The 13,707-nt window shown below is 30.4% G+C and overlaps 1 protein-coding gene across 2 annotated transcripts; it reads right to left on the reverse strand.

Annotated features, from left to right (window-relative positions):
- Positions 1 to 11,044: 11,044 nt before the first annotated feature.
- On the reverse strand, positions 11,045 to 12,946 carry LOC111309312 (transcription factor bHLH162-like). 2 transcript variants are annotated; one of them, XR_002692443.2, is made up of 4 exons: positions 12,750 to 12,946; positions 12,305 to 12,640; positions 11,911 to 12,195; positions 11,045 to 11,441 (listed from the first exon to the last, which is right to left on the reverse strand). XR_002692443.2 is itself a non-coding variant. In XM_022908371.2 (3 exons), exons 1-3 carry the CDS (start codon positions 12,921 to 12,923, stop codon positions 12,055 to 12,057), a joined length of 651 nt encoding a protein of 216 aa, XP_022764106.1. In that variant the 5' UTR covers positions 12,924 to 12,946; the 3' UTR covers positions 11,851 to 12,054. The 2 variants fall into 2 exon arrangements, 1 of the variants encoding a protein (XP_022764106.1); XM_022908371.2 differs by lacking the exon at positions 11,045 to 11,441 and having other exon boundaries at positions 11,851 to 12,195.
- Positions 12,947 to 13,707: the final 761 nt, after the last annotated feature.

Genomic DNA, 13,707 nt, shown 5'->3' on the forward strand with positions numbered 1-13,707 from the left:
AAAGAAAGACAAAAAAAATAGCAGAAGAATAAAGTTCTTAAGTTTAAAAGAGTTTGAGCTTGACTAAGCTCTGATAGGATTTTTTTTAGGTTAAAATAAAAAGGGAAAAAAAAAAAAATAAGCCACAATTGGCAATAGAAGTGATGGCACTATAAGGAGGGTGGCAGCGATAATGGACTTTTCGGTAATCGGATACAGTGAGAAGGTAGAGCATGGAGAGAACCTCAATATACTAAAATCTAATAGAGATTAGACAGTAAAAGAAAGATTTTTTATGGCTTGAAGTTTCAGGCTTCCCTGATAAATCTAGGACTTTGAGGGTTGATTTTGGAAAATTAGAGTTTGGAATGGTGATCAAATGGTTAAGAAGAGCATTTGGTAAAAATTTGGGTTGAAAAAAAGATTAGTCAGTGGTGAGGGATAATGGAATGCAATAGTAGGTCTACCAAAATATGGGTTTGGGGGGTTTTATTTTTTTAAATGAGATGATTTTTTCTGAAAAGGAGATGAAATGAGTTTAAACAAAGGTTTGGTTTTTATAATGTGAAAAAAAATGAGTTGACCAAGTTAGACCTAACTCGACTTTTATAACCCGTGACTCATTTGACCCTACCGAACTGGCAACCTAACCAGACTACTGTTAGATCCTGTTCATATCATCTTTTTGGCCTAATAGCTTTCTTTTTCTTGGGCTTATGGATTCTCTATTTTTGGCTTCAATATTAGAAGCACATTGGGTAAAATTTTTTATCTTTAATCTCTTATAATTTGTCTATATCTTTTTTATGCAGATATATATATATATATTGAATCAGGAAATATGTAAGTATATAGGTTGGACAAATAGTAAAAATAACTTTTTTAATCTAAATGTCAATCCCATAGAGATTAGGTAGAACTTCTTAAGCTAAGTACTGGTTATCATCTTGCTCTTGCTAAAGTTGGCTTAATCAAAGAATATCCATGAATATATCAAAATTAAATTCTACTAAAAAATAAATGATGAACTAAAACCAAATAACAAAACAAAACATGGAAAAAAAAAAAGAACAAAATGCAAATGAAAAATCATAACTAATCTTAAAATGCAAAAACAAGTAATAGCTAAAATAAAATTCATGATTGAAATCAAATATGAAAAGTATGTATGAAAATGATGTGAAAATGAAGAAATAAAAAATAATGCATGAAACTGAAAATGATGGCTAAGATGAATATAACCAAAATAAAACTATAAAGTGCACATGTACTCAAACTAAAAACATGCGAGGCTTACTAAATGTGAACTAAATTTTGAACTAAACATTAAGCAAGCTATATGAAAACATGATCTAAGAGTAAAAAAAAATGAATTGAATACAAAAGAAGAATCAACCAACTATATATGGCAAACTAGAAACAACAAGAAACAAACAAGTTGGAAATTGGTTTTTATACTTCACAAAATGGCACAAATAAAACTAAACCTAAACTGAAATTTTTATAATAGAATAAAAGACTATGTGAAAAATTAAAATTGCAGAAGAAAACATGCAAAAAATTATAACACTTGAACAAAAACTACTCCAATTCTAATATGTGCTAGAAACATATGAAGAGTGTAAAAGAAAATTTCAATATGCAATTATTTAATGAAAATAAACTTCATCTAAAATGGAACAATATAGATCTATAAATTAACTACTTAAATTAACAAGAAAATAGCATGAATTAATCGAAAAAAATTAGCTCAATGAACTCAATTTCAAAAATAGTGCAAAATATGAAAAAATAGAACATGCTCAACAAAAATTAACCAAACAGTACTTAAAAGCATGAAATTAATTACACAAAATGAAACTGAACAAGGTTATTGATAGAACTAAAGATTTAAAGAAGAAAATAATGCAAATAAATTGCCAAAGTGGAGAAAGAATCCACGCAATTAGTATCCTCACCTGGCTTGCACCTGTCACTTACATTCGTGCATGACTTCCAACCTTTGTCTAGATTAATGTGATGAGAGTACTATGTTGTAGCTCTATGGATTAGGAAACTATGAAAACAAGTTTGAGCAAAAGCAATGAAGAGTTGATAGAGATATGAGCCAAAAACCGTAGGTATGTCAAAGCAAATAGATTCAAAAAAATTTTGAACATCAATGAGAAATCAATAGATTTGAACTAGAAAACAAATGTACATGTAAGTTTTATTGAAAGATTTTAAAAGGGCACTGAAAAACACTTGAGAAACTATAAATTTGCAATGAAATTCAAAGGAAAAATGCTAGAAATAAAATGTTTAACTAAGAAAATGTAAATTGCAAAAAAGAAAATGTAAAAAAATAAAGAAACAAAAATTTAAATCCTAAACTAACTCTCTTCCTATAGCCAGCCTTCACCTCCTATTTATAGGTAGAGGGAAGAGCTTTAGGTTCTAAAAAATTTTTAAAAAAATCTCCAAGCATCATGGCTTTTAAAGCCTTCTTCTTCTGGTGCTCATGGTTGAGTGCTTGTTGGTGCCACTTTGGTGCTTGGCTATTTCCTTAATAGGTTTGCAACTTGTTTTCAGATGTAATGGTTGCTCCACAAAGTCAACATAATAGCCAATCACAGCCTCTTAAAATGCCACATCAGCTTCTAGCCTTGGTGTTTTAAACCTTGCAATTTTGATGTTCAACTCAGTTTCCATGCATATGTCCATGCAACACCTTCTTCACTTGTCAATTTTTTTCTTTGCAAACAATTCCAAACACTTGATGAATTTATTTATCCTACATTTTATTTAAAAAAAACTATGCAAATAGTATTAAAAAAATTATGCTAGAAAAGTCAAGAAAACTCTATAAGCATCAATTTTGCTTATTAACACTAGTTTAGGTCATTTGCACAAATTGCAAAAAAAATTACTTCAAATTGTATCCAAATTGGTCAAAATTCTTCAATTTCATTATTTGTACCTACACATAAGATAAATGTGCATTTAGGAGTAATTTTGCCAAAAATCCTAAAGAACAAGCTAAAATATATGAAAAATTGCATTAAAAATAAGCATGAAAAAGCTAAACTTTTAGCGCAATTAAACCCCCAAACTTAAGCTCTTGCTTTTCCTTTAGCAAATAAGATTCAGCAAGAATCATATTATACTCTCAATGCTTCATTCAACATGAATGCCTCATAGCTTGATCAATGGATATAACTAAAGTAAAATCATGAACAAGTGCTAATATACAAGAATCTACCTAGGCTAAGATCATTCGTAACTATGGTTTCATAAGCAAGCAACACCTTTCACATATCCTTGCATGAAATCTAGTAGTGTTATGTAAAATATGAAACTTTAATAACAAGGATCCATAAACTTTAATAACAACAAATTTTAAAAGAAATGATTGTAAAGAAAAATGAAGATGAGATTTAAGGAATAAAATATTACGATGATTGAAAGATTAAAAAGAAAATTTAGATGAAAAAGGAAGAGCTTGTAAGAAGAGAAGTTTGGAAATTTTAGAGCGAAAAGAGTTTCTAACTAAAAAAAAATCATTTTCCAAAAATCGTTTTACCTATGATGATGGGATGGTTTGGCAAATGAAATATGATGAGATTTATAAAGTTTTTTAGCTTTTATTTAGAAGAAGCTTTTTCAAATAAGATTTTTAAAGTTATTTACCTTTATTTAGGATGAGCTTGTCCAAATGAGATTTTTAAAATTGTTTACCCTTTGTATAGAAGGAGCTTTTTCAGTTAAAAATTTAAAGTTGTTGAGTTTTTATTTAAAAGAGCATTCATAGGTGTTAAGATTTATAAGACTTTCGGGCATAGTCTATAAGTTCTTCGAGCAAGATCTATAAGTTTTTCAAGCTAAATCTGTTTTGGTGTCACAATTTATAAGACCTCCGAGCATAGTGTCTATCTTCGGGCAAGATTTGTAAGTCTTTTGAGTTAAATCTATTTTGGTGTCATGATTTATAAGACTTATAAGTATAGTCTCTAAGTCCTTTGGGCAAGACTTATAAGTCTTTCGAGCAAAATCTATAGTGTTACAATTTATAAGACCTTTGAGCATAGTCTTTAAGTTTTCCAAACAAAATTCGTAACTCTTCCGAGTAGAATATCTAATGTCACAATTTATAAAACCTCCGAACATAGTTACTAAGACTTTCATGCAAGATTCATAAGTCTTTCGAGTAAAGCTAGTTTAGCATTAAAATTTGTAAGACCTAAGGGCATAATCCCTAAGACCTTCAAGCAAAAATGAGAATGATTTGTATGTCCTCAAGGTATAATCCCCAAGACCTCCAAGCAAAGATAGAAATAATTTGTAAGTCCTTTGACCAAAGATAGAAAGATTTGTAAGACTTTCTAACATAATCTCCAAGTTATTTTGTTATGTTTTCAAAAGTTAAGGAGTCTCTAATTAGAAGAGTTTTTCAAATAAAAAAAAAACACAAAAATAAAAAAAAAAGAAGCAAAAAGAGAGTTTTAAAATTTTTTTTAAAAGTTGTAGAGCTTCTTATGAAATGGGTTTTTATATTTATTTTCAAAAGTTGCGAAGTTTTTAATAAGAGCAGTTTTCAAATTTAAAAAAAGAAGAAGCAAAAATAAGAGCTTTTAAATTTATTTTTAAAAGTTGTGGAACCTTTGATAAGAAAAGTTATTATAAAGTAGTTTTTATATTTATTTTCAAAAGTTATTGAGCCTTTAATGGAAGGAGTTTTTCAAATATATATATATAAAAATATAAAAAATAGCTAAGAAATGCAAGAAAAACAAAAAAAACTTTTGAAAAATGTTTAAATTGCTGACTTCGAACAACATTATTGTCTATATTTTTTTTCATATTCTTGATTCTCATTAATGTACAATGAGGGATAATTGTAAACATCTAATTTTGTTCGGAACAATTTAGATTTATTTGTTTTTTGTTCTTAATTTGGACATTTTAATTTAGATTTGAACCTATTTGAGCACTTTAATTGGATTTATTTTCTTAGGCTATTTGAGCACTTTAATTGAATTTATTTTTTTAGGCTATTTGGGATTTATTGTTTTAAATTATTTTTTACAAGTGTTAATATCAACCCAATTCAATTTGGGTTAATTCAAAATTAGGTCAACTCTAAGAACAAATTTTAAAGCCCAAAATTTGGAAATCTAATATTTGATTTCAAGGCCCAATTAATTAAATTTTGATTAATTAAAGAAAAAACCAAAAGAAATTAAAAAAATTAAGGAAATTTTGCAAAATAAAATGAGGCCAATTGCCATGGCAACTTTCCTGGCATTCTTTTCCCTAAATTGTTTCGCATTTCCAACGTTGCATTTTTCCCTTCCATTTTACCTAATTGACCTTCAACATGAACTAATCAAACCAGCTCCATAACATTAAAATGCACCATTACATAGCTGGAAAGTTGCAACATCCATTACTATAATAAGATTATGAGAAATCTCATATCTCAATTATAGATTTTCATTCTATTAGAGGAGTGGTTCTATAAGGAACCCAAGAATTTTGTAGATAGGAGTTTACACAGCAAAAGGAAGAAGTAAAGATTCCAAGCTGATTTAGCTTTCCTTAGCCCCTTAATAGCCAAACCCAAGATCGAGACCCCTTCCAACACCACTACTACCTCTTTCCACCACCAAACCCCTCTTGAAAAATCCAAACACAAAGCCAAATTGCTAACCTTACCGACCACTTCCTACCACCACCATCAAGCTCAACCTCTATCCAAACTTCGCCCCAACATCCGCTACCACATACTCGACCTTCCACTAGCAAACAACCACCAAAAAAACACCTAAATTTCACCTAGCCCTTATTTCCCATTCTATCCACCATCGAGACCACCCCATGCTAACCCTTATCATCACCCAAACCACCTCAAAACCATCATTACTAGCACACAATAACAATCTCTCCACCACAAAAATCACCCAAAGCTTTGTCGTGCCTACTAAAGTCCAGTTTACTTACCACCTAAGATATTAAAAAATAATTGCAAAAAAACTAACTTACCAGCCACATCCCTAGTAAGGGAGCTACAAAAACAATAGAAAGAAAAAAAAACACCTAGAAAAAAATAGCAAAAGAATAAAGTTTTCAAGCTTGGAGTTCAGACTTGACCAGGCTATGAAAAGATTTCTTTTAGGTTTAAATAAAAAAGGAAAAGGAAGCGACAACAAGCCATCGTCAATGATAGAAGTGATGGTGGCATAAGAAGGGTGGCAGTGGTGACAAACTTTTAGGCGATCAAACAGGTGGAAAGGTAAAGCATGGAGAAAAAGTTAACATACTAAAATCTCAAAGAGATTAGACGGTGGAAGATGGATTTTTAATGACTTGAAGTTTCAAGCTTCACTCTTAGATCTAGGACTTTAGGGGTTGATTTTTGAAATTCAAAGTTTCAAATTATGACTATAAAGCTAAAGAGAACATTAGGTGAAAATTTAGGTTGAAAAGGAGATTGACTAGTAGCGGTCGACAATGAGGGACGATAACGATGCAACGATAAGCTTTTTGGAATCTGGGTTTAAAGGGTTTAGTTTTTTTTTTTTTTTAATGAGAGATAATTTTTTACGAAGAGATGAAATGAGTTTACAAAAAGGTTTGGCTTTTATAATGTGAAAAAAAAAAGGAAAAGAGTTGATCGAGTCAAACCTGATTCGACTTCTATAACCCAAGACCCGACTTATGACTCATTTGACTCGACCTGGACTGGCTACCTAACCAGACCATTGTTGGATCTAGCCTAAATCATCTCTTTGGCCCAATAGTTTTCCTTTTCTTAGGCTTAGTCTCTATTTTGGGCTTCAATATTAGAAAGAATATATTTTCAAGTAGAATATATTCCTATTTACAAATTGAGTTGTCATCATTTTTAAAAATAAAATAGAATAACATTTTCAAGTAAAAATATGTTTTTGGAGACCTTACTCGAATATTAAAGGGAATTCTAATGATTAATTTTTTACTATAGAATATTAATTTCGTTTTAAAGAATTATTAAAGAATCAATTTTCTTGAATTTCACCTAAATTTTGGGAAATTAAGAAAATTTTCTATTACTAAAACTTTTTATTTTTAAATGTTTTATCAAAGAAATAATGATAAGAAATATAAAATTAAAATATTTGAAAATAAAGGATAATATCAATTATTGTCATTATTTGATTTTCATCATTTGTTTCATACTACTTTGTATGTATTGTACTTGATAATAAAAGTGAAATGATAAAATGATAATTTTAAAAAAGGGTTTTTAGAAATTAAAAAGAATAATATCACTAAGTAGAAATAATTCTTAGGCCCATACCCAAATACTAGTGGATTTCTCTGTAATTATTTTTTATGAGGGAATTTTATGTTAAATTTTAAGAATTATCAAGAAAATTTTCAAGTAGAGAAATATTTTTTGAAATTTCACCTAAATATTAGGGAATTTGAAAATTTTTTTGAAACCAGAGATTTTCAGTTTGTTCGTAAACAAAATGATTTAAAAACAATAAAAAGAATTTTGCAAAAAATAAATAAAAATGAATTATTTTAACTATTAAAATTAAGACAATATTTTATCAATGCTAAAAGATAACATATGATTAATTGGTACTGTCTTTAAAATAAGTGCTATGATGTGTCAATCTTTCCTTACATATTATCAAATTCCCAAATCCATCTTTAATTTCAAAGACCAAAATTATTTTTTTGATAAACTTGAAACTAGTTGTTAAGGTTTTATTAAAATGATAAATTTTTTTTATAACCAATCGCACCTAACAAAAAAAATATTGGTAGTAACTTCTTATTTTGGTGATCATTTTTAAAATCATCCAAGCTATCGGTTTCTTAACATACATGTTAGAGGTAGTTAACAACTTCATCTCTTATTAGCATAATCAAGAAAAGCATAGTTGAGCAAAACATGAAATGTTTTTTGTACAATCAAAGACAAGATTTTGTTAAATTATTTGTTCAAACAAAAAAAAATACCATACATGTTCGACGTTCAAGTAGATTTGACAATTGTAAACACAATAAGATGAAATGATATGAAAACAATATAAAAAAGATATTATTTAAAATTTTAGTAAAAATCGTATATAGATTTGGTAAAAATATATTTTGTAGCCCTTTAAATAAATACACAAAAACTTGATTAAAAAAAATTCTCATTATGAGGTGGCATCATATGCTTCATTGATAGTTTATATAATATATGCTTTAATAGCATATTAAATATAAACTCATTATGAGCTCCCACCACTTATTAAGGGATTTTTGGCAAATTTTCTCAACTTCTTCTCTGATTTCTCTCTATAATTCTTTTTTTCCTAGTTTTTTTTTCAACTTTATTATACTTTTTACTCAACCTAACTTTATTGTCTACCACCACTTACTATTGCACTCAATACTTTAAGATCTGCTTTAATCCACCTTTTCGTTATCTCCCAAACATTCTATTTTACTTGTTTTAACACTTTTTCTCCTTATTAAAAAACTTATTTTATATTTTGATGACTTTATTAAAGAAGAATGATTGCATTGAGTTAAAATTCTCTACTTTTATTTCATTGAAAATATGAGGATTCTACTGTAAATCAAAATACTCAGGCCCCTGCCAATATCCAAAAGCGAATGAAGATGATTCAAACTTCCTAAGAAAGAATGCAAAAATTGGAAGAAACTATCTCCTAGCTTACATCTTCCAGTGCCATAACCTCTTAAGTCCAACTTATTACTAATAGGAATGAGAATATTTTCAATCGAGCTATCTATCCCATAAATGGCAATGGAGAAAACATATCATATGCGCCTAATTTTTATTTTAATGAAAATCTTGGTGTGAACAACATCTTAGTTGTTGGTACTTCTACCTTGACTTTTTCTTTGACCATGACTCAAGGCTTTGTCAAAAAGAAGTGCTTTAGAAGTTGCTTCAAAAGAAGAACAAGAGTTGGATTTTTTAGTTTGATCTCAAATTATCTTATCTCGCTAATATGGCTTCTAAACATATCTCAAGGACAACACTAGTCCTAAGTTCAAGCAATTCAATGGCAAGATTAGGGATACCCAATAAGCATGTCATGAATTTGTGGAAACTCTTGGAATAGCTGAATTAGATGATGATTTTAAGTTGAAAGAATTCCCCATCTCTGTATAAAAAGGCATGTGCTTGGTATGTCAAGCTTACTCTTAGTATTGTCAAATCTTAAAGTCATATGTGTACGATCTTTGAAGAAAAGCTCTTTTTTACCTAAGAAAAAGTTACTCTTATTAACTTGGAAGAGAACATCAAAAGTTGTGTGAAGATCTCATGGATTACATCCAACACTTTAGGAAAGAATGTTTGACATCTAAGATTCTCACAATTAGAAAAAGTTGGTGAAAATGTATATCAAAGGAATGTTTGATAAATATATCGTGTATTTAGAGAATTTATCTCTTTCAATGTTTGCTATTTTGGTTGAGGTTGCAAGAAGAACCAATTATATAATTCTTAGGTTAAGAGAAATTAATCACTTCACTAAAAGGAATACTCTTATAGTGAATGTAAATCAAGGATGGGGATGAGAAAAAGAGAACCTCCTCATTCTAATATAAGCTTTAAAAAGGGCAATCCAAGAATAAGACAGTATGATGGTGTTAACTCTTTAGCATTCTCAGTTCCAATAGACATAGGGAAAGCATTTTTCTAAGAATGGATCACATATAGAAATGTAAACTACTTTATGTTCCATGACATCAGAAGAAAAATCCGAGCTAAGTTATTGTGATTACATCAAACAATTAGCCACCCATTTGTTAATTATAGGAACCTTTATAGGGTATTTCATCGAAGAGTACATACAAGAGAAGTGTTAATTGAGAACAATCCATTCCTAGCTCATTGAAATCCCTAAAGAATGTAAATACAATTGTTCATGCTCATCATGAAGATTCTTCTCCTTCAGCCACTTAATTTGAAGATGTGCAAGCAACTAGCATAGTTCCTTCCTTTATTATAGATTCACATACAAAAACTCCAATTTTCATGCATTTATTAGATCAACTAAGGCTTAAAGATGAATCAAGAAATGATGCACCTGTCGCACTAGTTAAGAGAGTGGAACAATGATATGAAAAGTGTAATATGGTAAGATGATCTATAAGAAAAATGGCAATGTGAATCTGAGAATACCATAGTCTTCACAAAAGTAGATATGTGTACTTTTGATCCTTATCACAACAAGCCTCTTTATTTAGAGAGTATTATCAATGGATATCCTATCAAAAGAACATATTCATTGAAGATGGATCTTCTATGATACTCATGCCTTTGTTCACGTCGAAGGCAATGAACATTAACTTGAAAAGTCTATGTCGTCCTATGACTATCACTTCCTTTGATAATAAGGAGATTTTAACATTGAAACAAGTAAAAGTGAACTTTGAAATAAAGTCGAGTCAAGATCACAGTTGTTTTCATGTGATTGATGCTAATGTAGCTTATCATGTTCTCAAAGGAAGAAAGTTCTTGCACATCCACAACATTATCTCGTCCTTATGTCATCAGTATATTAAAGGTCACTAAAAGGGGAAGGAAATCTTCATTCTAGCTATTGAGGCATCATTTGAGCAAAATGAAGTGAACTATGCTAAGGCATCTTTCTTTAAAGATCCAATGGAAAATGGAGAATCGACTATTGTTGAACCTATAAGTGTTTCACTTCTAAAATGGGAAGAGTTCTCTTATAAGAAAGAAGATAATGGTGGGAAAAAAAAAAAAGAAGCATTAAGGTGGAAAAAATTATGTAACAATATTTCTGGATAAGGAAGTGAAAGAAGAAGGACAAACTATAGGAGTGAGTTCTTATATTCGTGAAGATGAAAAAACTGTTTATTGCTGATGATGGGACACCGAGTCTAAAGAAACACTTTCTCCTAAACCCATATCATGACAACCGTCGTATGAGCAATCATTTTGTTTCCAATTGGAAGTGAACAAAAAAGGGCACAAGAGATTGTATCTTCACCAAAATAACTTAAAGATCAACCTATACCACAAAGAGAAGTACAAAACGACTTAAACAATAATCCGATTAGAATGTTTGCTTTTCTTTGTCATTGTCAATTGTACTTAGTTCAAAAATGTATTTCCTATCCTATTCAATGCATGTTTTACAATTTAAAGAACTTCTTTACAGTTGCAAAATAGCTTTCATTAATAAAACCAATAATCATCAGCATTACAAACATATGATACCCCCGGAGAGGAACCTGGCATTAAATTAGGAGAGCTTGAGTGATCTTCTTGGTTCTACTTTTGGATCTCTTGCCTCTTATCTTCGAGAATCTGTCCCTTTCTTTTCTTCTCAAATTTCTACATTTTATTTCTGTTTTCTGCTGCTATCATCTGATCCATGTCTAGTATGGGCATTGCATCTTCTATGCAACCTTCTGCAATTTCAGTATCTTCATAACTACATAAAAAGACTCGATCAATATCTGAATCTCTCATTCAAAATATTATATTGAACTCAACCTAATCGATCACTATAATACTAAGCTGCAAAATCCAGCTTAGATTTAGGAATTTTTCAAACCAAAAGGAGCTTAAATTATTTAATTATATCCCACGTTCCCAACCATTTCACCAACCTTGTTTTTAAAATTATATTTATTCTTTTTTTAATTTAAAATTTTGAAACATATAACAATTAGACACATGATTAACATTAATTGTTGATATACCAAAAAGATGAAATTTTTTTTTTAAAAAAAGCATAGAATAAATTTCTTAAAATTTTCCTCTTACTCTCTAGAAACACTTCGAAAATTTGAAAAGCCCCTTAATTAAATGGTTATGAGCTCCATTAATGGAGAAATGGCTGACAAAAGAACAATATTAATTATATCAAGTGATAAAGGGCACTAAGGCAATATCATTACATCCACTGTAAGGTTCACGATCTCTAGTACACAGACAGGAAGAAAATTCTGATGCACCAGCAGGCAGCCTAGCTAGCTAGCTATGCAGCTTTGGAAAACATCAAGGCTGCTCTTCCTATCTAATTCACTCCTACGGTCCTTGAATCACATGATTGGGAAATCCCACATATCAGGATGGATTTCATCGTCCCATAGCTCTTGTCGAAGCTCCTGTTCGCTGCTGGATCCATTCACAAACTTGTTTAGTTTCTCCTTTAATATTTTTGCTGCACCAAATTCTCCAATCTGCGTCGACCAAAGAAATTCAACATTTCACGACTTTCAATTTTTCTCTTCGGGTGAAAAATAATTAAAAAAGAACTGGAATCGAAATTGGAGAGCAGTGGTTAATTACCTCAGCATGAACAACGTGGAAAACTGTATTCCCAACAACCGAGAAATTGGCGTGTAGTACTTCTGCTCCTTCTTCATGAAGTATGCGGATGATCTCATAAAACATGAACTGACCGTCTGGCCCTGTCATCATAACCACCTCCATAGCAGAACCCTTTTCGTTAATCCTAATTTCAGGAGATCTCAAGCTGGCCATGGTTTCCGCTGCAATACATCTATAAGATCTCCTTCTTCCCATTAGACTTTCCTTTTTCTCGCTGGATTCCTTCAACCTTGTTTGTAGGCACTTTATGTAATTCACAGCTTCATCTATTTGATCAGGTAGTGATAATGGCTCCTGCAATTAGCATCCACAATGAAATGAAAACTGAACTCCTTTAAGATCAATTCTGACAAAATTTTGAGCCCCGGCAAATTATTAATGTTATGAAGAAAGAAAAACATACCTTAGAATCATGATGGGGAAGTAGAGAATTGAGTATGGAGAACAAATTCTTCGTATGATTTCTCCTGTTCTTCTCAATGATCTTCCTCTCAACCTTAGCTGAAGAACAACGAGACCTCTTCATTCCCTTATTCATACCCAAATTATGAACTAAGTATTCCATTTGAAGATCCATTGGTGTAGCCGAATAAGCTGTCTTATGTTGGTTTATATACCCACAAACGGTTGTGGCTAATAAATAAAAGGACTGAAAAAGAAGTGGAAAACCCGAAACTTCAGTAAGCGAGTAATAGAGGATTACGATGGATGATGGAAGGAAAAGAGGGAAAAATGAGAACACGCAGGCGTCGTCATTTATGTTACGTCAGCAGTCACTCATCAACATGATCAGCATTGGGGATATCATGCGGGGGTAGGCCCAACTCAGCCGCCTTTTTAGAATTATATGCTCTTTAACATAGTATTTGCACGTGCCTATCTGCTCCTTTTTGCTTTTCTGCCGTTTCCTGGAAACTGCAGATTTCTTGATTTTGATTAGATTCTCATCCTATCAAAGTCTGTCCTTTTGCGGACAAGGTCTATTCCATTTTTTATGCGTGCATTTTTTATTTTTGGAACTTCCAAGAAATGTCAAAAGTTTTTTTTTTTTTTATATATAATTTATATATCAAGTTGTTTATTTATATTATTATAACCGTAAATAACAAAGCTAACTCCAACTTTGAAAAAATCTTTAGAATTTGAACTCAGTATAACTCGATTTAAAGAAAACATCAACAAATAAATCTTAAATAATTTTAATTTTAATTAATTTGAATTTAAGATGATTCAATTTTAAATACTTTGAAAGATTAATCCAAATCGACTCAAAATTAAATTTATTTATCTTGAAAATTCAGTAATATAAATCTGAAAATTATCCAAATTTGATAGCCTTAACCTGAGTAACATAAGTGTCA

The sequence above is a fragment of the Durio zibethinus genome, chromosome 2, assembly GCF_047325235.1.
Source record: "Durio zibethinus cultivar Kanyao isolate XHJ-2024 chromosome 2, ASM4732523v1, whole genome shotgun sequence".
NCBI lineage: Eukaryota > Viridiplantae > Streptophyta > Magnoliopsida > Malvales > Malvaceae > Durio > Durio zibethinus.